This window comes from Monodelphis domestica, chromosome 3 (assembly GCF_027887165.1).
Source record: "Monodelphis domestica isolate mMonDom1 chromosome 3, mMonDom1.pri, whole genome shotgun sequence".
Classification (NCBI taxonomy): domain Eukaryota; kingdom Metazoa; phylum Chordata; class Mammalia; order Didelphimorphia; family Didelphidae; genus Monodelphis; species Monodelphis domestica.
Window position 1 is genome coordinate 502326575 of NC_077229.1, and position 22795 is coordinate 502349369.

The 22795-nt window shown below is 35.2% G+C and overlaps 1 protein-coding gene across 8 annotated transcripts in view; it reads right to left on the reverse strand.

Moving 5' to 3' along the window:
• The window catches only part of RNF180 (ring finger protein 180), a 241463-nt gene that overhangs the window by 184118 nt on the left and 34550 nt on the right, over positions 1-22795 (reverse strand). For 6 of the 8 annotated variants that reach the window (XR_008917944.1, XM_016431310.2, XM_007486381.3 and 3 more), the window contains 2 exons: positions 17099-17230; positions 4461-4559 (listed from right to left, as the gene is read on the reverse strand). Coding sequence is in view for 7 of the 8 variants with exons in the window: in XM_016431310.2 (XP_016286796.1) it covers positions 4461-4559; positions 17099-17230 (231 nt within the window). In the remaining variant the exon portion in view is untranslated. Of the gene's footprint in view, positions 1-4460; positions 4560-12422; positions 12564-17098; positions 17231-22795 lie in introns of those variants that run through there. The other 2 variants (XM_016431312.2, XM_016431313.2) reach the window with 2 other exon arrangements.

The window sequence follows — 22795 nt, forward strand, 5'->3', positions numbered from 1 at the left end:
AGATAATGTGAGACTAGATGTCCAGAGAAAAGTTAGTGCTAGGTAAATAGATACAAGAATATTTGCATAGAGATGACAATTTAACCCAAGGGAGTCAATAAAATCACCAAAGGAGAGAGTATAGAAGGAAAAGAAAATGCCCAGGACAATGCCCTGAAGGATACCTGGGTGTAGCTCCTTTCATTGCCAATAAAGAAGCACCAAAGGACACTGAGAGTTTTCTATACAAAATAAGCTGCTTAGTATTTATTGACTTGAATTCATAAGACATCAGTATTATCAAATTGAGACAAATGTTTGATGTTGGAAAAGAGTCTTCTTTCAAGTCCTCCAGCTATCTGTTCTTTGTCCTATGCTATTTAACATTTTTATCAGTGATTTGGATTAGAATAGATAGCATTTTTGTCAAATTTCAAAGTGTCACCAAGATAAGAGGAAGGGCCAAAATATGAGATTGGACAGAGTCAAAATCCAAACTATACTGACAGGATTTGAGATTTGTTATGGAACATTAGTCATTATACTATTCTTTTCCTTCCAAATCCAGGTACCTCTATCTCTATCAATCTCTTATCTACATCTTGTCAAAAAGAATCAACATAAGAAAGGTCAAGTGATTTTGCTGAAATTTACATAAACTATTGATGTTCCTGAGAGTACTATTCTAGTAAACCTTGGAAAATTAAATTAAATTGGTCTTAATTGATTTTTTGTGAAACAATTCTTAATCTTTTTTGGTCACTGTTAATTTTTGGTATTTTCACAGATCTTTCTTTTAATTGCATTCTAGATTTTTATACAGCATCCAAGTCAATCTTGCTGACATATGGTCTGCAAACTCAACTCTTCTCTTTTTTTTGAAAATCAGAACATTTGCACAAATCTATCTAGTCTAGTGACATCCTTTCTGGTTTTTTTGGATCTTTCAAATATCATTGACAGTTGTTTAGCAATCGTGGTTTCCAGATAATTCAGTACCCTGTTGTCCACTAACTCCTATGAGGTTCAGCAACAGATTTTAGGGAGTCCATAAACATGGTTGGGGAAAAAAAAGGTATCTTAATTTTCACTAACCTCTAAATGAAATCTAGCATTTCCTTCAATTCTGAATTTAAAAAAAAATATACATTATTCTGGGAAGAGATCCATAGGATTTTTGCCAGTCTGTCAAAGGAACCCATGACACAAAAGCAGCTTAAAATCTTTGGCCTAAAACTAGTACTCACTTAGTAATGACTCTACTTATTTGGGTTTCAACTATTTGTTAGTTATTTTTTCTCGTTCTCTTTGTGAGAGAAAACAGTCAACTACTTCTGCATTCTCATTGTCATTTATTATTGTTATATCATCCATACAGAGCAGTAAGTATATCACTTCTTTGATTTTCTTTATCCTAAAATAGCTTTGAAAACAAAACAAAAAGTCTTTGTTGTTATCTTTAGCATTTCTAGTCCTCCTTTGCATTTTCACTTAGAACTGTAAGTGCTTTTAAAAATAACTTTACAGGACTAATTAATAACTTTGTATTCATATTCCATTACCTGCCTTGGCCTCTTAACTTCTATATAGGACTTTATGAAATGCACAATTCATTACTTTTCTTTTTTATCAGAATTATTTCTCATTTGTCTTGTAAATTTCTTCCTAGAGGGCTTCCATGCCTTCTGCTAACTTTCACTGTCAAATTTTAGTCTTGGCACTTTACCTGTCTTTCTTCTAAATACTCTTAAATCTGTTTTCCCAAAATCCAGGGTATAGGCTAGATTTCCTTTTTTTTTTCCTGTAACTTCCTTCACAATGTTTCTCATCATTTCTCTTCCTGCAAATGGTTTGTCCCTTATTAATAAGAACTAATCTAAGAATTTGTCCTTGTTGGTTCTTTACTCTTTTGAAGCTGAAACATAAGGTAGATTAAGAACAAATTATTAGCTGTACAATTTTTATTTTATTTTTGGCAGAGAAAGATGTCAGCAGAGTCAACTCTCTGTTTACTACTATAGTTAGCCCGTGCCAGGTTTCTGATCTGGTCCCCAAACTCATCTATTTTCACCTTCTTTTCAAGTGATTTGTAGCAAACTATGACTACAATATCAAGTCAATTTCTGTCTATCCTACTCTTTATCGGAACACATCACCAGGCTTCCTGGGTTCCTTCAAACACCTTCTTAATATAGTTTGTTACTACCTTTTGAAAATCCTGTTCTTTGTGCATCTATAACACAGTAAGTGCAAAACAGAGGCAAGTCATTACTAATTGACTTTTGATTTAGCCTTAATACTAAGAAAATTTGAGATAACTTTAATACTAGGGATAAGAATTCAAAATGTAGCAACAGGATATGGGCAGAATCATCACATTTTTAGGTTAGGGAATAGTAGAATAAGACGTAGAGTGTGTATAAAAGTGAGTAGAATGAGGCAAGGCTAGAAAGTTAAGGTGGTACCAGATCATGGGGGGCGGGAGATTCTTGAAAGACTAGCTACAAAATGTGGTTTATCATTTAACTGTGATAAGGCTACCTAAATTTCTTAATTCTTTTGATCATACAAATAGTCTAAATCCAGATAGGCAAAAGACTGGATCGCTGTAAACTGTACCATCTTATTTCTGTGAGCAACTTGAAATATAATGAAATTAAAGCATGTATAGAGTCCTCAAGAATGAGAAAACCTGAGTCTAACAGAGTCCTCCACAAGAGCTATTTTCCCGGATCACCTTATGGATGGAAACCACTTTATAAGAAGTTCCTTTTGGTATTTTGGTAACATACTTGCATTTGTTGTGCATGCTGTAACTATATATAACTGATTCTACTCTATAGCAAAGAGTTTAACAGTGGAAGTCTAGCTTAATAAAGAATTCAGAATTTTAAAAAAACAATTATGTATCATTTTAAGAGTTTCGAAAATGAACAAAGCACAGAACAATTAATCAAAGAGATGTGCCAGAAGCAGAATTTGGAGACATAAATTCAGGATATAAGCTCCTGAATATGGAATATGATGTTTTTGCTGGAGTTTTTGTGTATTTATATTCCAAGTGCATTGCATCTGGTGGGGTCTCAATAAACAATAGTAGAAATAAAACTGAATTATCTTAATTAAAAAAGGAATATTTGCTAAGATATTCAGAGCAAGATTTCTAATTACTTAACAGGTGTTCCTTAAACCAATATAGCATCTTATTTTTATTTTATTAAAAATAAATATAAAAGGACTAACCTGTTAACAAATTAGAATTACTAGAGGCAGACAGTTTGCAGATCCTTTAATAATGCAATGGCTTTTAAGTCTTTAGGTCTCAAAAAAAAAAAACAAGAAATACTCCTGACTGCTTTCTACATTACTCTTGATCAGTGTTTATCAGGAGCCAATCTTAAGATCCATCAATAATGAAGTCAAGTTCAGGGAAGAAAGGAAGGCAAGAATATCACCATTATCATTTGTTATTTGATCTTTCTACTGACAGATGTGACTGTGAACCTCTGAATGTCTGACAGAGTAATGTATAATTATAATCTGCTCCTCAGAAATCTAAATCCCAGATTCCCATGTTCCTCTCATGTTCCATCCTTATGTTTTGGAGATAAAGTTTGTGTGACCCCATCCCTCTCTCTTCCCACAAACGCAGCTGGAAAAGCTGCCTTTACTCAGGCTTTTACTTTTGTCATTTCTTTTACTTCAAGTGATTGTTTGATGAATGAAAGAACAAAACAGCTTGAAAGAAAATTCTGGCTGCATTGCTGTAGAGGCACAATCCCTATTTTATCTACTAAAGGACTAACTAGGCCTCCCTCAAAAAATGCAAGGATACCTTATGTGGTTTAAATAACTTCAATATGATGAAAATATTAATTAGCCCAGAAACGTACATATTTCCCTTTAAATTGTAAAAGTTTTCCAGTTTTCTTAAAATACTGAGGACAATTTATTTTTCATTTGTGATAAAATGTACATATGATGCCATAATGCAAATCAATTAAACTTATTTTATTTTTAGAATTTTAACTCATACCACTTTTTCAGGAACTTGTGTGTTCATAATATAGAATACATTTAGGCCCTTATTCAAGATTTCTGTACTAAAATAAATACAAACAGTTAAGAGACATCTAAGGGGAAAGATGGGAAATACATGCTAGTTAAGATAGACATTCCTTCATAACTCTAAGTGATAGGCCCTAAAACATTTTGGGCTACCAATGGGATCGATTGCAATACTTCTACGACGATTTTAAGAACACACAGCATTTTTACTTAGGTTGCTGCAACCACTGAATTCTGATATGATGACATACTAATGGCATCCTACTTGCAGCAAATTGATATATAACTCTTTTAACCTCTGAACCCAAATTCTCCTGAATGGAACAAATATCCCAAGTCAAAATGCTTAAAGTGCCAAAAATACATTGAAAAATATTTTTAAAAATTTATTTCAGTCTAGAAAAAATACCTACCTTTTCTAATGCATAATTCATCCATTCTGGAAGGGCTTCTATATTCATGTGCCACACATTACAAATATTCTGAGGTGTAGCAGCTAATTCATGACCATTCTGGTAAACAGAGAAGCATGGCATTAGTGATTCCCAGTGTAATATTTATTTGGTTCATAACTTATACACTTGAGCTAAGCACAAAGCGTATTCCAATATAGCTTGGGAAGAAAGTATTCAACTGTCTGCTTACTCTTCCCCCAACCCAACCCAAACCAAAACAAAAAGAAAACTCGGCAAACAAAAAGCATTTCAGGAAGCATCTAATTGCTTGAAGTGGGGATCTCACATGAGAGTGGGCTCATGAATCAAAACGCGTGGTTTAGCAGGAAGCTATCTGGGGTTTTCTATTTGTAATTGTAGCTCTTCACAGGATTCTCTTCTGACCTCTTGCTTTTGACTAGCCTCAAAAATGACTGAGCATTCCAATTTGTTATTGAATTTTTTATCTCATATATTTTAGGAGGAAAAAAAACACACAATTGTGTGAAATTTTGATCAATTTTAGCCCAAGTTGAGTATTGTAAATGTAACCCTAGTAATTTATCTGAAATGTTGGCAAGACATCATGGGTTTTCTAAAATCTCTAATGTGAAGAATAGTGTCACTTGGCACGGAGATAAAGAAATCTGGGTATAATATGCCTACAGGAAAAAGATACTTTTTGAGGGCACAGTCAGTTGAAATTTTTAAAAAATAAATAAACTCATAACTTTCATCCTACTGCTCAATCTAATAGTTAGAAATCTATGCTGCAGAGCATGGGGGGTGGGGGTGGGGTTGCGGTTTAATACTCATTGCTAGAGATAGTGTTTTGAGGAAAATTCTCAGACTTGAAGAACAGCAGCCCCAGTGGAAAGTAACTCACAACAATATCTCAAATACTCACTTTGAGCACAATACTATTCTAAACGCTGAGACATGAAAACAAGAAACACGTGTCGTGTCCGGACCTCAAAGAGCTTACAGTTCTACATGAAAGGCAAACAATTCCTCCCTAAGAGTCCTATTGTTTTGTAAGAACGGTTACAGGAAGAATTCTCAATTTAGCTCATCTAAAGTTGACATTCTGCAAATGAAGAAAACATGTGCAAGCAAGTAAAGTGCCTCACCCAAGTAGCATAGATAGTTAGTAAACTAAGTGTCCTTTCCCTTGGGTAGACATTGAAAGTGTACCCGCATTTTTGCTTTTACTGATTGTTTTCTATTCTTTCCATCACCAGTGTTGGGAGAGAGTTATCTTCGAGGGGCAGTGATCCATTAGACTCATGAATGCGGGAGAGCCTTTGAGAGGCCTCTGAAGTGGGGCCTATTTTCCCCCTTTCCCAGTCCTATTCTTCTGGGCTGCAGTCTCCTCTCTGAGACTGACTTTATTCTGACTCCACAGGGCTTATTATGAAAGGGCTTGGGGAAAGTTCCTCTATGAACAAGAACTCTAAAAAGCTTTTAAAAATGTGAACTCTTCACCACTTTTCTCTCCCTCCTTCTTGCATCAGTGAGGTCATTCTAGATCCCACTTTCATAATTTTCTCTTCTAGGTTCTATACTCTGTACATGGAATCACAGAATTAAAATTCAAGGGCCCTTAGAGGACAAATTAATGCCATATCGTCATACTACTTAATTTGTTGTGAGTACTGGGAGGGAGAGAGGGAGAAGCACACGTCATCTCTCTATTGTTACTGACATGCTGGGAAACAGAAATGAACAAACCAACAAGAGGGAATTCATTTCAAAGCAGGTAAAATGAGAGCTGAATTTCCTGGTATAAATGGCTGACCTTGATCTAAGGGCCAGGGAGAGGGTTTGACTATGAAAATGGGCCTATAGTGGCGCAGTGAAAAACTAGTACAAAAAGAGAGTTCCACAGACACGGGGCAAGAGTCCACAAAATGGAGAAAGAAAGAAAACAAACCTGAGGTCTACTACATACTCATCTCTCCTAGGCCACCAGACAGACAGTATGAAACTAGCAGAAAATTCCTTAATTTAAACAAAGCATCTAACAAGCAGTCATATTCCTTATCAAGATAAATGACTTATTTGAAAAAACAAAACAAAACCCACCAATTCTTCATCTGTATGAAGTTCTGCCAGTCCTAAATGTATGGTCCTATAATCTTTTGTCATCAACTTTTAGATGAAATCCAAGGAGAAGAGTCCATTCTACACAATTTATAAAACCTTGATAAAATGAGACTGTTTTCAAACTCAGTATATTCTTAGGTAGTTACTGAAGGCTTTGGACTCCAGCTCCAGGAGGTAGACTGGCATCCACTTCCCTTTCTGGTGCAGTTGTTGGCTTTTTGGGAAAAAATTAAAGCACCTTCGACTTCTACACCTTAAGTCACAATCAACTCATTGCCAAGGTCCTGGCATCATTTTTGTTATACTACTTTTTAACAACATGGGTTTTTTTTTTCCTTGAAGGCAACTCCTCAACCAGCAACAGAAGTCCTCGGGAAACTCACCACTCCCCAACATAGTTGGGGGGGGGGTCAGGATAGGTGGACAGTCAGATAGATAGAGATCAACAGAAAGACAGACAGAAAGGGGAAGCCTTTAGCAGGGAGGGGGGAGACAAGGCTATTGGAGACGAAGTGACGTCCAGAAAGTCCAATGATTTGGGCTAAGCGAACATGGCCAGGCTCTCAGGACATGGTGGTTCTGGATAGGGTCTGCAATAAGGACAGCGCGACCCAAGAGAGCGGCATCTTGAGGAAGGCAAAGCTCCTGGAAAGGTGAGAAGTCTCCAAAATGTAGCTGGAATCAAGGAAAAGCCACTCCCTGAGACAGTGGGCTAGAGACAATGATGGCTGTTCTCAGCAGAGTGCAAAGGGATCAAGGCAGAAAAGGGAAGGAAGACGAGTGGTTTTCTGTATTCCTGTAATTTCAGAAATGGATCATTGAAGCTAGACAGGAGTGACTGACTAGGCCTGAAAGACTGAATATTGACCCTTCAACAAGGCTGGTCTTGGAGCAGTTTGTTTCGGCTGCTTCTAAGAAAGGCAAATCCGACTCCTTGACCTTAACAACAATAGGCTGATTACAGCTCCCAAGTAGGATGGGCAGGGAGTTTCCCTAGGCTAATAACCTCTACCCATCCCCGAACCCTCTGGGCCTCGGGGGTGGGTCCGAGCTCTCCGTCTCCCTCTGCTTTCCCAGCCTTCCTGTCTAACTGCCCTCCCTCCTCTTTGGGAAGGTGGCACATCTGGTTGCTGGATCAGGAGTCCGTTGGCAGGAATGATCCAGTCAGTCAGAATGGCATTTTCTCTTCTTAGGAGTTCAGGAGACGTCACTAGGATAAGGAATATGCTGGCTGGGATCTCAACAGAGGACCAGGACCAAAGCAGGAGATCCAAGCTGGATGAGAGGGAGAGCCACGTCCAGAAGCGGGTCCTCTCTCCCTGCTTCCTCCCTCTCCTCTCCAGGCTGACAGTTAACCCCTCCAGAGCCCGTCTCAGAATTCTAATGTCCCCCACATTCTATCTTCTGCCATCCATCCAACTCTGCAAATTTGCATTTCCCCAAATTTATTCATTTCTTTTTTTCAACGCAAGGTAGTAACAATGTTCTTTCTATAGCTATTTCCTTTATTTTTCCAGCCTTGAGACTGGTCTGATTCATAAGCCTCAACAGGCCCATACCTGAGAAGGGGACATTCCCCATTCAATACTGGTATGTTGTTTTTAGAGTCTAAAACTGCTATGGGTCAATGCTGGAGTCAGCACACAGAAGTAATATCCCCTTAAGATATTTTTTCCTGTAAAATCTACTGTGGTACTACTGTGTGTGGGTTCTATTTTTTCCTCCTGTCATTGATGACTTAGCATTTGGTGGGGAAATGGTACTTTTCTTGTTTATTTAAAGAAGAGAACTTGAGGAGCAATGTGTCTATAAGGTACTCTTCTTTCATCTTGACAGCATTTACCAGTATGCAAAATTATTATATTATAGTTACATTATGCTTGCTATTGAACATTTTCATATTCAGAATTTAAGCCTTTGAGTGAAAACTTATTTTAAGGATGTTTTATAATAATTTCAATTTGAAAGCTTGAAAAATTAAGCATATAAATTTCAACAGTCTAAAAATAAGTTTTTGCTAAGGAAAATTTTGAATTATCCAATGAAACACTGTCATTTTATCTTATGAACTACTTCACATTCAGTTTAAGTTACATCTTTTCTAAGCATCTCCCCTCAAACTAAGAATACTATGAGGAAAAAAAATCTATCTGTTTTGGTTACACATACAGAGAGAGAAATTTAGAAAGGACATGCCTGAAAATTGGGACACTAGTAATACACTGTTGTTGGGGTTGAGAATTGATCCAACCATTCTGGAGGGAAATCTGGAATTATGTGCAAACGACTTTAACAGAATGTCTGCCCTTTGATCCAGTCATAGCACTGTTGGGTTTGTACCCCAAAAAGATAATAAGGAAAAAGACATGTACAAGAATATTCATAGCTTTGCTCTTTGTGGTGGCAAAAAAAATTGGAAAATGAGGGGGTGTCCATCAATTGGGGAATGGCTGAACAAATGGTAATACCTGATGATGATGTAATACTATTGTGCTGAAAGGAATAATGGAACTGGAGCAACCTCCAGGAACTGATGCAGAGTGAAAGGAGCAGAACCAGGAAAACATTGTACAAAAAACTAAAAATTGTGTCACAATCAAATGTAACAAACTTTTCTACTAGTAGCAATTCAATGATCCAGGACAATCCAGAAGAACTTATGAGAAAGAACACTATGCTGATCCAGAGAAAGAAATGTGGGAGTAGAAACATAGAAGAAAAACATATGCTCGATCATGTGGTTCGACGGGCATATGACTGGGGGGTTTTGATGTTAAAAGATCACTCTACTGCAAATACGAGTAACATGAAAATAGGTTTTGAACAATGATACATGTATAATCCCGTGGAACTGCTTGTCAGCCCTGGGAGGGGGAGTAAAGTAGGGTGGGAAAAATCAAGATTCATGTAACCATATTCTAAATAAATAAATAAATAAATATTTTTCTAAATAAAAGAAAGAAAGAAAGAAAGAAAGAAAGAAAGGACCTACCTGCCTGGTGAATCTACTTATCTCTAATTATACCTAGTTCAATAGTTTACCTACTCTTCTTCTGACTGACAAAACAAATTTGGGCAGCAGAAAAAGGTTTCTTTTCTTTTTTTCCCTTCAATCTGATATAGAGACTGCAGTGCTATTTGTTTTTAATTCATATAATTCTAAACTCTGTCATGAACAAAGGTTCAAATGAATATTCTTTTACTTTTAAAGCACCATCACTAAAACTGGCATTACTAAGTTATTATGGTAGGCAGTCTCCTAAATTGTCTATCCCAGATCTCCTCACACGGAAAGACAAGTAACTAAAAAAAAAAAAGACTTGTTCTTGTCCCTGTTCAAAGAGAACTAGGTTAGAGTCAGAGAAATTGAGTTCAAATCTCAACTCAGCTACTTACCACCTACATGACTTTTCCTCTAAAGCCTCAACTCCCTCTTGTGTTAATTGAGGTGCCTGCCTGCTTGATGATCTATATGGACCCTCCAATTCTAAAATTTTATAATTTTTCTAACTTTCCTAAAATAAAGGCAATAAAATAGTAATGAACATTTAAAAAATTTAGTCATTTTTAATTTTTAAAAGTAAACAATCCCACAGGAAAATAACTAACAGGAAAATAGAGGGAGGTAGTTCACATCTTCAGACAAACTAACTCTCTTGTACAAACAGTTCATCACTCATTCTTCCAGCTATATATACAAAGCATGTAAAATTTCTATTAGTGAGAAATTCATTAAAAATAGAGGTAAACTAAGGAAGTTGGTATATGATTGCAAATAATTTATTCTGGGATGAGAAGTATTCCTTGACATATTCTGTATTAGTTATTAAGGAATTCTACAATAAAGCAGTCAGTCAGTAGTTAATATAGGAGATAAAAAGCAAGTTAATTTGCTAGGAGAATTCTATTTCCAAAAAAAATAGTTAAGCTAAAATAAAATAAAAATAGTAATAAAAAATAAAATAATCCCTCTGAAGGAAAAGTCTTTGCATTTTCTCTGTACTTTTGTTCACACTAAAAAAAAAAACCGAACTATTTGTGATTCACACTGCCTTTTTTTCCCAAAAAATTTCAGGCTTGTAACAGCAGTGCTATCAAATTAAACGGAAAACTAAAGCACAAATTAACATTATCTCTGATTTATTTTTACCTATTTTGCTAAATATTTCCCATTGCATTTTAATCTAGTTATAGGCTCACTAAGCAGTTTTGCAGACTGGGGCTATGAGTCTGACATCTCTGGTTACAAAATTAAACAAAATGTCAGAATGGGACAGTTAGAGAGAAGACATTTCCATCACTCTGAATAGAAGGAATTTCTCTAACTGCCATTTTCTCTGGCTCTCAGTTTCTTGATATCTAAGTCAAGAAGAGAAAATGTTAGATAGGAGAATGCTAGTAAATATTTAACAACCAGTTCTCTAAAAAAAAGTGGTAGTAAATACTTTAAAGTTAAATCTTCACTAATATTTTTATATATCATGTCCTTAAAATCTAAATAATCAATAAAACATCAAGCCCTGATTTGTAGTTTTTACTAGTTTCCAGAGATACAAATATTAACAATGAAAATTTAACAAACAACTCTATGCAGCAGGTATGAGCTAGCTCTTGTAGCAAAGGAGACTAGGAATTCTCCCAGGGCTGTCAGGATTCTAAACTGTTGAAGAGACAGTTACCCAACTAACACTTTGGACCTGGGAGAAGGAGGAGACAGGTGTGAGTTTGAATCATCTTGAACCCATCCATCAAACAAAAGGCCTTGAGGATCTTCTAGCTGTGGTGTAAGAATAACTTGTTTTCCTGGTAGACAGCCAGACTGGAGAATTAGATCACTATCCTGTTTCTGGCTCATCAAGGACTGTTTGTGAGAAACTGAACCCATCCCCTATTGGACTTACCTTAGGAAACTTATTTTGGATAGTGGGTTTAATAACTGGGTTAATTGTCAGATGCTAACCTTTTCCCTTCATTCCCAAACCCTTGCCCTTATTTGTTAATAAATTCAATTTTTATATGTTTTATCCCTCTGTTCCTTCCCCCTATCCAAATTATATGTACTTTTAACCCTCTGGCACACCACATGTTCCCCCCCTTCCCCGACTAATTCATTCCCTAAGTTCTTGTATAAGAAACAATGAATAATATAATTTATTGTTTCTTAAACTTTTTTTTAAAGAACATAAAGATGTTTCAAATATTTAGATGTCTGAATTAACCTTTTGAAAATTTGAGAACATAATATTAAATCATAACTTAGTAAAAGCATCTTTGAAAAATCTTGAAATAACAGTTAGGCAGTTTAATTTCTGCAGTTCTAACAATTTGGAGCAAAACTAGAAAAATTATGAAAAAGTTAATATTTCTAACAGGCTATATTTTTCAAATATATGATATTTGAGGAAACATTTTTATAGGTGCTGGATTACAATTTATGACTGAAATACCTAAATATGGACAATGTTTGTGGTACTAATAGACTACACTACATGAGAGAATTGCATTTTGGGAGTAGGCTCCATGTCTTCCTTATGGCTTGTCTGGAAACTTTGTGAGAATCATTTATCTAAACTTCCCCCCCCAAAAAATTGTCTTCTTAAAGTCAAAAGAATTAGATGATACTTCCTCTTTTATATCAAATATCAAATAAAAATAAAGGCAAAAAGCATGTAGCATTAAAATTCTAATGAAGTAAAAAAAAAAGTTTACTAAGGACCGAGCAAGGTCTAGATCTAGTTGTGAAGTTTTGAAGTGTACAGTCCCTACATTCAGTTTACTTGGTGTTCAGACACAAGGTGTAACTGATACCAGGTGTTGTTCAAATATATTTTATACCTGGGAAGGGAGAAGAGACAAGCCAGTCAGTCAGTCATAGCAGAATTCCAGTTGCAAACTGGCAGCAAGCAAATAGCAAGCAAAGAGTCTCGAACCCTCTTTTTCCAGCTCTTCCCTCAGGTCAAAGGGATCTGAATTTTATACCTGGGAATTGGGATGAGACAAGCCATAATCAGTAGTGAGACAAATCCAATTGCAATCTGGGTTTTAGGCAACCAATATGCAAATGGCAGATAGTTCAGGACTCTCTCTCAGACTCATATAGTTCATTTACATATTAAATTTGATAATACAAAGCACCACAGTTGACTGAAAAAGAAATAGCTACTGCTGACATTATTCATTGCAAATATCACTGCTCCCACAAGAACGGAGACCATTTATTATTTAAAATTTTAGTCTTCCCTAGCACAGTGATCTGTACTTACTAGGTATTCAATAAATGTTGCTGATTTCAGGATTTTATCACTTCTTCCAAAAATTATGGACACTAACTACAAAGCTTGATATTTTAGCTGCATTATTTAGGTAAAATAAAAGGGTTGCCACAGAGCTAGAAATGTCATGGACAGCCTGGAAAGAGTTTCTGTTTAGTATCCAGGAGCATGTGTATAAATGGGGTTTCTATTTTCTACCAGCTCTGCTCTTTCCAAAGTTTCAGTCGGTTAGGGTGAATAGGTAGCAATGGATCTTTGGTGAGTTGCTCCTATTAGTCCCCATTCAACTGCCTTCTTTATTTTAGGCCAATCACTTGAACTAGAAAGGTCAGAGAACCCTCTCCTACTTGCGCCCATGTACCAAACTCTAGCCAATGGATCCACAAGGTTCCATCTTCAAATGGTAGAAAAGAATTCTAAGTGGCTTACGTTAGAATAATTGCATTCCAGACTAAATAAAACTGCGTTCTTTGTTAACTTCAAGTTTCTAAAAACTTCAGTACTGCCTGGAGTACTATTACAATTTTGAATTACTGCATAAAACATTTATAACATTTCTGATACAGCCAAAAAAACAAATTTAAAACTGAATCCTTTAATTTCACACCTATGTACTTTTTTACTTATTTATTAAATAGCATTATCATCCAATTTCCTAAATTAAGAAATTTACTAAAAGTGTATGTTATAGAAAGCTACAGATAGGCACATCACAGATTGGCTTTTTACTTCAGGCTTGACAATCACATTTTAACAAACCATAAATTACTAATGTGAGGAGATACTTCTGTGACTATGTAAGAACTGGTCAAATGTGTATGTGGTTCCATTCCAACAGTGGTTAATGGAATGGAACCTACTGAACACCAACCATCCTGGGAATAGCTGATATTTGTTTAATACTTTGGTCTTAGATATTACTGTAATTTCAAGGCAAATATTAAGTTATCCAGGCTCTTTAATTTCTCTGACAAAAACACTTAGTTTAGGCTTTTTGTGAATTAAAAAAAAAAGAGATATATTTAATTTAGATTTATTTAAAGCCAACATTGCACCCTGGTGTACAGATCATAAAATAGGACAGTATTGGGCACATTTGTTAAAAATTAATTTTAAGAACATGATGAGAAACTAATCAAGGCAAGCTTAAACAATGACGCCTTTCTTAAGTTTAGAATCAAGAGGTGTGAGGTTCACCCGCTTGAAGGCCATTGGCTGCCACAAGGCTACCTCCTTGGCAATATCTCAGGATTCTGATAGCCCGAATATCTATTGTAAAGAAGGTAGTCATAAAGCACTTACATGTCAGACAGACCTGAACCCAGGATTTCTGTTATTTCCACTGTCAAGTGGCCTCTTTGATTAGAGTAACATGTCTGACATGCTCTTTTTTCTAAATCCCAATGTTCTTGGTATCTCTATCCTTTGCAAACCAAATTCCCATTATGAGGTTCAAAGAACTATTAATTTGTTTGTAGTATTTGTGGTTTATTGTACATGTTTAGACTAACTTTCAAAAATTTCTTAGCAAAGGTACTTTAAAGGAACTAAAGTTATATAAGCTAAAAAATAAATTTGTCTTGCATTTTATTATTAGATTCAAAATTCTTTTTTTTGTTATATTTACCACATTTTTACATAGGAACATATTTACTATGCAATTTACTAGAAATAAGCTTTACCATAAAAATGAAGCTTTATTTCCTTTCCAAAGCACTAATGTAGGGCACCCATATTAATGGATAAAACAATAATTATTCTTTCAAAATAACTTATAATCAATAAAATTAATCAGCAAATATTTATTGAATATCCATTACACAAAAATACTTTGAGGGATATAAATTAGCTTACAAAACAGTTTTTATAAAAATCTACAAACCAGTACACATTGACAAGGATTTTTACCAAAGTTTATCTCTATGAAGGCACATTTGAATCACAGTTTTCCTAGCAGAATATTTTAACACTTTTTCATCATTTCTTTTATAGTTCTACTGTATTTTCCCTTTACCAGTGAACAAACATTATTATTCCCATAGAAATTTAACTTCTTTGGCCTTTTAGAATTAGTAACCTTTAAAAAATAAAGCAAAAATAAATAAAGGGTTATTAATTAGTCTGCTTTGCTTTGACTGTATCAACAGAAAACTGCCATAATTTTTATTTTAAAATTAAAACAAAAAGCTACTATGTAGTATATTGTATCTACATATTAAAAGCATAAATATGGATTTCTCTAAAAAGTTAAAATACAAATATTCATTCCATGACAATGAAAAAGAAGACCACTTGTAGCAAATGACATAAGTTAAAAAATGGGGAAAAGAGTTGGTTTGTATAGTATTTTTTTTCCCTTTTTTCTGGAAACCGAAGTGAAGAAAACAGGCAAAGACTATTAACACAGAAAACTTACTTAATTATAAACGTGATACTATCAACTATGTAAGTAAGAAAACTATTTTTCTTTTTAGGAATAGGAACTCTAACTGTGACTCCACTGGTATAAGGAACTCCTTGTTGAGGAAATACTTCCAGTGACACAAGTGAGGATCTTCTCTAGAACTTTCAGATAGAGCAGGAGTTCTTAAACTTTATGGTGGTGTGGATCCCTTTCGTTTTCAGATGAAGTGCGAGGACCTCTTCTCAAAATAATGTTTGTCATCTACATACATAATTAAATTAAATGTTAAGTATGTTTTAGATATTAGTGAAAATAAAGACATAAAGTTATTCCTGCTCAAGCCCACAGACTCTTTGAAACTCCATATTCCTTTTGCTATAAGTTAAAAATCTCTATCTTAGATAAGAGCTTAGAGAATTGAGAGGTTAAGTGACTAATTCAGGGTCACATAGTTAACATGTTTCAGAGGGAGGACTCAAACCTTGGTCTTTGTGCTCTCAAGTAAAGTTTTCTATTAATTATGTGACATTATTTTCTTTTATTCCTAAGAATATTATTTCTAGATGCTCCAAGGTCACTTTTGCTTTTATATAGTTATGAAATTAATATAAAACTCCTAAATAAAAAACAAGTTATAGGTGAAACAAAATACATGGAAACATGTACAATCAGGAATGCCAAAGTGAATAGGAAGCAGATTTCAGGAATTTATCCAAATGCACACCAAAATATCCCAGATAAACACTACATTTGTTTTGAAAGATTAAAAGTAAAATTACCCCTCCAAACTAGGTTTTTGAGGTTTTAAAAAATATCATAACATATTCAGCTTTTATTATTTATGTAGCCTTTTGTTTTATAACTAATTGTGAAAGAGCATCATTGATGTTATCAGCAGAATGGTGACAGAAAGAGCAAAGTAACTATATTGATCAGGCAGCAGAGGGAGCAAATGCATTGTCTTTTAGTTTGCTATTATTCTTTTTACTCTCTGCCTCTCTCCTTTAAAGTTAATGGGGATTTTAAGTTGATTTACATGAGGCCACTTAATTTTAAAATAAATTTTATGGATTTTGGAGTTTTTTTATTAAAAAATTTCCAAGATATTCCTCATATGTTTCAACTTGAAATGTAAAAAGTTGGAAAAATAATGAACATTTTCAATTAGATGAACAAAAAATATGTTCATCATTTGACTTTCCCAATTTGTTTTCAACTATGATCCCTTGGTTAATTTCTTACAAAACTAATTAAACTTTTTTCATATTATAGCTACTATTCATAATATTGCAAAGTGTTACAGCTTTAGAAAAGAGCAACTTCATTTTACAGTTGAGAAAACTGAAGAAGCCCACAGTAATAATGACTTGTTCAAGGTTCAAGCAAGTTAATAAAGCTGAGGCTGGAACTCAGGTCTCCTGATTTCAAATTTAATACTTTCTCCATTATGTCATTCTAAAATACAGAGAATCTTTGGAAGAAAATGATATTGTCTAAATCTGAACAATGGTGTGCCAGATTTGATTTCGCCCTCTCCCAAAAGGAAACTTGACTACACTGTAATCACTACTGCATTGGTGAGTTACCCACAATTTAAAAAGCCATTTGATCATGAAGTAAAATCTCTACTTTTTGAACATTTAGGATATTACACAAAATACTTTAAAAGGCACACTGCATTTTCATAACTATGGGTTTAATGAACATTATCAGTGAGAAACGGGAGTACCCCAAGAAACGTTTAGTAATTATGATAAAAGCTGTATATGGCCTGAAAGCCAAAATTCTCTAAAAAAGTTCTCACTGAATACTTTAAAAAACAGAAGAGGACATACCTCTGACAACTGTTTTCCAATACAGTTTGTGAAACAATTGGAATTTGCTACACATTTTCTACATTTCCAACAACGGAGAACAGCTATTTCTTCTTGGTTATGCATTTTCATTCCCATTTCAAGTCTTTTCATCTGTAGGAAACATGAATATTTTTTTTTTAATTAGAAAGGAACTGGGATGACTAAAGTTGCTTTTTAAATACAGTACCACTTAAATTTAACAACTGATGAAGGTAGTGCATGTTTTGTTTTGCTTTTTTTTGCCTGTCTACTTCTCCTTTTGTAGAGTTTAAATGTTAATAAAAATGAACTGTTAATTTTGCTCTACACTACCTCTCTTTTGGCAGCAAAAAAGCAATTAGAGAGTGTCCCATTAAAAATATTGCAATGGTTTAACAATAATGATTGTAAGGGCTATCAATATTCTTTGTTAATTTGGGATGTTGCAGAGGATCATTCAGTAATTTAAAATGACGGTTTAACAGCCTATTTTTGTTTTCTTGGATGTGTTTCTAATTGTACTAAGAATCAGAAAAGCCTATTTTATGGACACATAGACCACCCTGTAGGTAATGATTTTCATCTTATAAATAGTTTTTAGTGGACTACATACCCTAACATGTGTAGTAAAAATCAGAAGGCTGAGGGAAATAGTTTCACAATATTCACTAGCTTATATCTCACAAGAAATAACTGTAAAGCATTTAGCATAGTGCCTGGCATGTAGTAGGTACTATAAATATGTTATCTATCATTCTTATATTTGAATGTGGACTTTCATATCAAATTTTTACTTTACACCAACTTAGAACATTGTTTTATAGCAATAATATTTCTAAAAAATTTCTAAATTTCTAAAATTTTTTTTCCTAAATTTCTAAAAAAAAGTTTTAATGTGCTTAGATATCCAACTGAGCAGTGTTTTTCTTTAAGGAAAGTATTTTTATCCTTCACTTAAATGTTACCCATTAAACAAATTATTTTCTCAGTTAAATAATTTATCTCAAATTATAAAGTTTAAAACCAGTCATTTGCATTCCACTTAATGGCTAGAAAAGATGATAGAAAAATAAATTCTATTAGTATAGTCTTATTTTCCAATTTACATTCTAAAAAAAATGAAAACAACAGCTTTAATATCAGAAGGGAGGCAAAAAAAATCTCTACTTAAGCATTTATTTCTGTAATGCTTAGTTTGGGAAGCTGTTATAGTTAACTAATAAGTGACTATCACTGCCCTAGTGAGTGAATGTAAGTGAGAAGTCTGGGTGGACTATGACTGCCAGATCTCTCCCTCAGCACCCCACTAGAGCTGGGACAAGAGGTAATTCTCAGGAAAGTTGGGGTTCCTGGGAATGCGCCAGTGATGGTCGCCTGAGGGGAGACCTTCTCTATTGATTGATGTTAAACACACTCTGGGGTAGGTAAGCATGGATCCCTTTGAGGCACAAGCCTGCCCCTTGCATCAAGGCTGCCCAGCAGGGATCTGGTAGAAACAGAATATGGCCGATTGGCTCTTTTGGTTCTGCTTCCTCCATGTTGCCCTGAAATAGTCTTCCTTTATCTGACTCTCGTAATGAAGTAGTTTAATGTTGGCGAGGTATTAGGAATCAGCGAGTGATAAAGGCACGAGAAGTCCCTAACTCTAACCTCCCAAGGCCCTTCTTCCTGGATGACCCTAGAGCCAATCCAGGGACTCACCTTCCCTCCCCCTAATTCTTAACTGAACTATGTAGTATCAAGGGACTGGATTGAGGCAGATATGAATGCAGGTCTGTGGTGATCAACTCGGAGGCCATCTGAGTCCTTGGCCCCTCAGGTCCCAAGGGATCAGAGTTTTCCCTCTTTTAAGGTTGACAAGGCCTGACAGGCAACACCAGAATTCAAGATGAAGTCTTCCAGGGTAATCCTTTTGGGCTGGCTTTGGTTGGTCACATGCAGTCCAAAGAGAGTCTACCTCTCTCCCCAAGGTCCCAAACCAAAAGCCCTTCCTTTTCCTATGTTCTTTCCCAGGCCTCCTTGGTCCTTTCCCAGGCTCCTTTGCTCCCAATTCCAACAGTCCACCTCTGTCCATCAAACCATCCTGAATATTCCAAACTTCCTCCTTTCACTCTGCTCTTACAATTTCTTTTCATAAAGACAGCAAAAACTTTCTTCCATGGCTGTTAATCCCTCTCTGTCATCAATCTCACTAACCTGTTATAATTATAAGAAACTCCCCAATAATTGATACTCTTCTAACTCTATGTTCAGAAAATCCAAATATTTCCTCCCTTTCTTTTCTTTTTGCATTAGAAGCTGCTATTTTTATTTACTTAAAAGCTCCTTGAGTGCAGTAACTTTGATTTATTGTTCTTTTATATCTTTACAATATCTGCTTAATGAATGTCTATTGATAAGGGTACCATAATCTCATACATGAGATTGTTTTTAACATGAATCATGAAAATAATTTTTCCCTCATAATTTCTTCAGTTCATCTTTTCTTCTTCTTTAAAAGAACAATTATGCTACTAGGAAAAGTTTCTTTCACTTAAAAGTACTTTGCTATAAACAAAGGGTTAAAATTATGATCAACCATCTACTCCTCACTAGGGTAAGAAATGATCATTTTTTAATGCCGGATTCAAACTCCGCCCCCCCCCCCGAAAGAATTGTAGATTAGGTATACAAATGTATTTCCAGATCTTTGTAGAGATTCTTAATAGTGACCAGGGCTCCAAGAGCTGTCTATTCCTAATCCTTTACCAGAGATGCTTGATTTTCAAACCTAAACTTGAGGATGGAAGATAAAGATGAGGGAGAAAGAGAAGGGAAATAAGTCCTTATTAAGTGCCTATTATGTGACTGCCACTGCATTAACCACATAGTTAAGTGTTCACTATGGTTTTACAACTCTTCTGCTCTTTGTAGCTAAAGCCCTTGGAAAAGGTGATTTACAACAGTGACCACCACTTTCTCTCCTCTCATTTTTCTTAACTTTTTATAATCTGGCTTCTGACCTTTTCATGTCACCAAAACTGTTCCCCCTTAAACTACTAATGATTTCTCAGTTGCCAATTCCACTGTCCTTTTCTCATTCCTCATTCTCCTTGACTTTTCTGTAACCTCTGACTCTGTTGATAGCCTCTCTCTAGGTTTGTAGATGAATGCTATAAGGATGATAGTAGAAATTAAGTCTTGTTATATTAGTGTCTACAGAGCATGGTATAGTGAATCTCATGTACCACAAAAGGTTTACACAAGTTTATATAGACAGTTTTAAGAAAAATACTCCAAAATATGAAGAAGAACCAATGGGAGTTGTAAAGCAGTTCAAGTGCTTAATTAAGCTTTGCAATTCTTCTTATTTGGACTTTGACATCCTTATAGATGAATTATGGACAAAGAGGGAGAAACAGGATATTACAGAGGACACTAACAATAACCCCCCAAATTGCTCATTGGCCAACTGAGGATCCTGGGTGGGAAATTAATTCTGTTGCAGGGTACAGACTTAACTACAGTCAGGGAGGCAATAATTAAAACTATGAGGCAAAATTCCAGACACCCAGTAATCTGGTCTAAATGTGAGTGCCTAAAGCATGAAGTGGGAGAGACTCCCTCCACTTTATTCATTAGTATTATTGATTGTGCTGAAAAATGGATTGGATTGGATATTATAACAGGCGAAAATGTAAATCATATTTGCAGTCTGTTTGTGAAAAATGCATGCTCTGTGATCAAAAATTATTTTCGGAGTAACTGTCCAAATTGGTTTGACATGGGTCTTGATGAAATTCAGAGAATTGCTAATTATGTCTTCCAAGATGAGAAAGATAGGCAATCAGAAATGAAAAATGATATAATTGATAACTTAACCAAATAAATCAGAGAGCTTAAAAATTGAAATCCAATGAAGTGCAGGAAAAAAACCGTAGCTATACTAAGAACTTATAAACTACCCAGAAATAACTACAACCCCCAGACAATACAGACAAACCCCCAAGATGTTATCTTTGTGACAGATCTGGTCATCTTAAGAGAGAGTGCAGATTTAGGGGGTAATTCTTTGTACAAAACTTCAGGGGAAACCGAGGCAATAGGTTTACTTGCTTTAATGGATTCAGGCAAAATGGATATGGAAATTGTGGATTTAACAACAGATTCAATAATGGGCTTAATAATGCATTTCAGTATGGGAGACAAAACTACCCAAATTATTTTGATACTGGATAGTAGCTACCATAATTCACAACAAGTCCCAGACCTAAATACCATGCAAGACTATATCAAAGCAAGTGCTCATCCAAAATATTCCCAAGTAGCTGGTGGGAATCTCCCAAAACTCGATATGCAAAGACCTGAAGGAGCTAAATGTTTTCCTTTCCTCACTGAGGAAACACTAATGACTATTGCTGTTTTTATAGATTGTTTTAACTCTGAGAAAACCAAAGAAAGACCTGGTCTTTGGTTTGGACTCTGAGTCTGCTAAGGCTCAGAGTTGTAACTTGGTTCTTGCTGAGGCTCAGTCAGCTAGCCTTTATTATTTGTATAACTTGAAGACAAAATTAAGGATAATAGTGTTAGTTTATTTAGAATAGTAAAAATGTGGGTTAGTCAGAACAGGAAGTATCAGTGTAGCCTGTGAAAACAGAAGCAGTTCTTTGCAGAACTAAGGGGTTTTATTTGGGTGGAGTTAGAATCCCTTAGAGTTAAAAATCCTTTTTTATCCTTGTATTTTGAATAAATATTTTATTTTTATGTAACAAGAGTCTCCTTAGGGTCCTTGAGTCTGGCCCTGAAGAGAAGTTCACTTATGAGCTTCACTTCACTGATATAAACTGAAGATGCTTTGTAAGCACAGCAAGCAGAGTATCAAATCAGTTTACAACCCATAATCAATCCATTGCTTATTAGTTTTACAATTCACTTATTATTTTTACACTGCTCTCTCCTGGTTTTTCTTCTACCTACCTGTTATCTGACTACTTTTCCTCTGTCTCCTTTGCGAAATCTTCCTCCAGACCATGCCCTCTAAACACAGGTGTCCCTTAGGGTTCTGTCCTCTTCTCGAAATGATTTCACTTGATGATCTCATCAGCTCTCATGCATTTACCATCACTATACTGATGATTCTCAAATCTACTACCCCAATCTCTCTGCTGACCTCCAATTTCACACCTCCACCTGCTTTTTAGACTTCTCTAAATAATGGATGTCCAGCTGACATTTTAAATTAAATATTTTCAAAATGGAATTCATTATCTTCCCCCCTAAACTTTGCCCCACCTCTACCTTCCCTATTACTGTAGAAAAAACAACACTATCCTCCCAGTCCTCAGGTTTGACAACTGAGGAGTTATCATGGATTCTTTGCTATCTCTCATTCCCATATTCAAACTGTTCCCAATTTTCAAGTATCTCTCAAATATGTCCCCTTCTCATCTCTGATACTGCTATCACTTTAATACAGGCATTTGTCACTTTATGCATTGTTATTACAATAGCCCCACTATCTGCCTCAAATCTCTCCCCATTACAATTCATCCTTTGTTAAGTCATTGAAATGATTTTCCTAAAGTATAGGTCTAATCATATTCTTCACACACTCTCAACCCCAATTCCACTGGTTTTCTAAAGCCTTCAAGATTGAATAGAAAGCATCCTTTTTGGCATTCAAAGCCCTTTACAACCTAGCCCCATCTTACTTTTCTA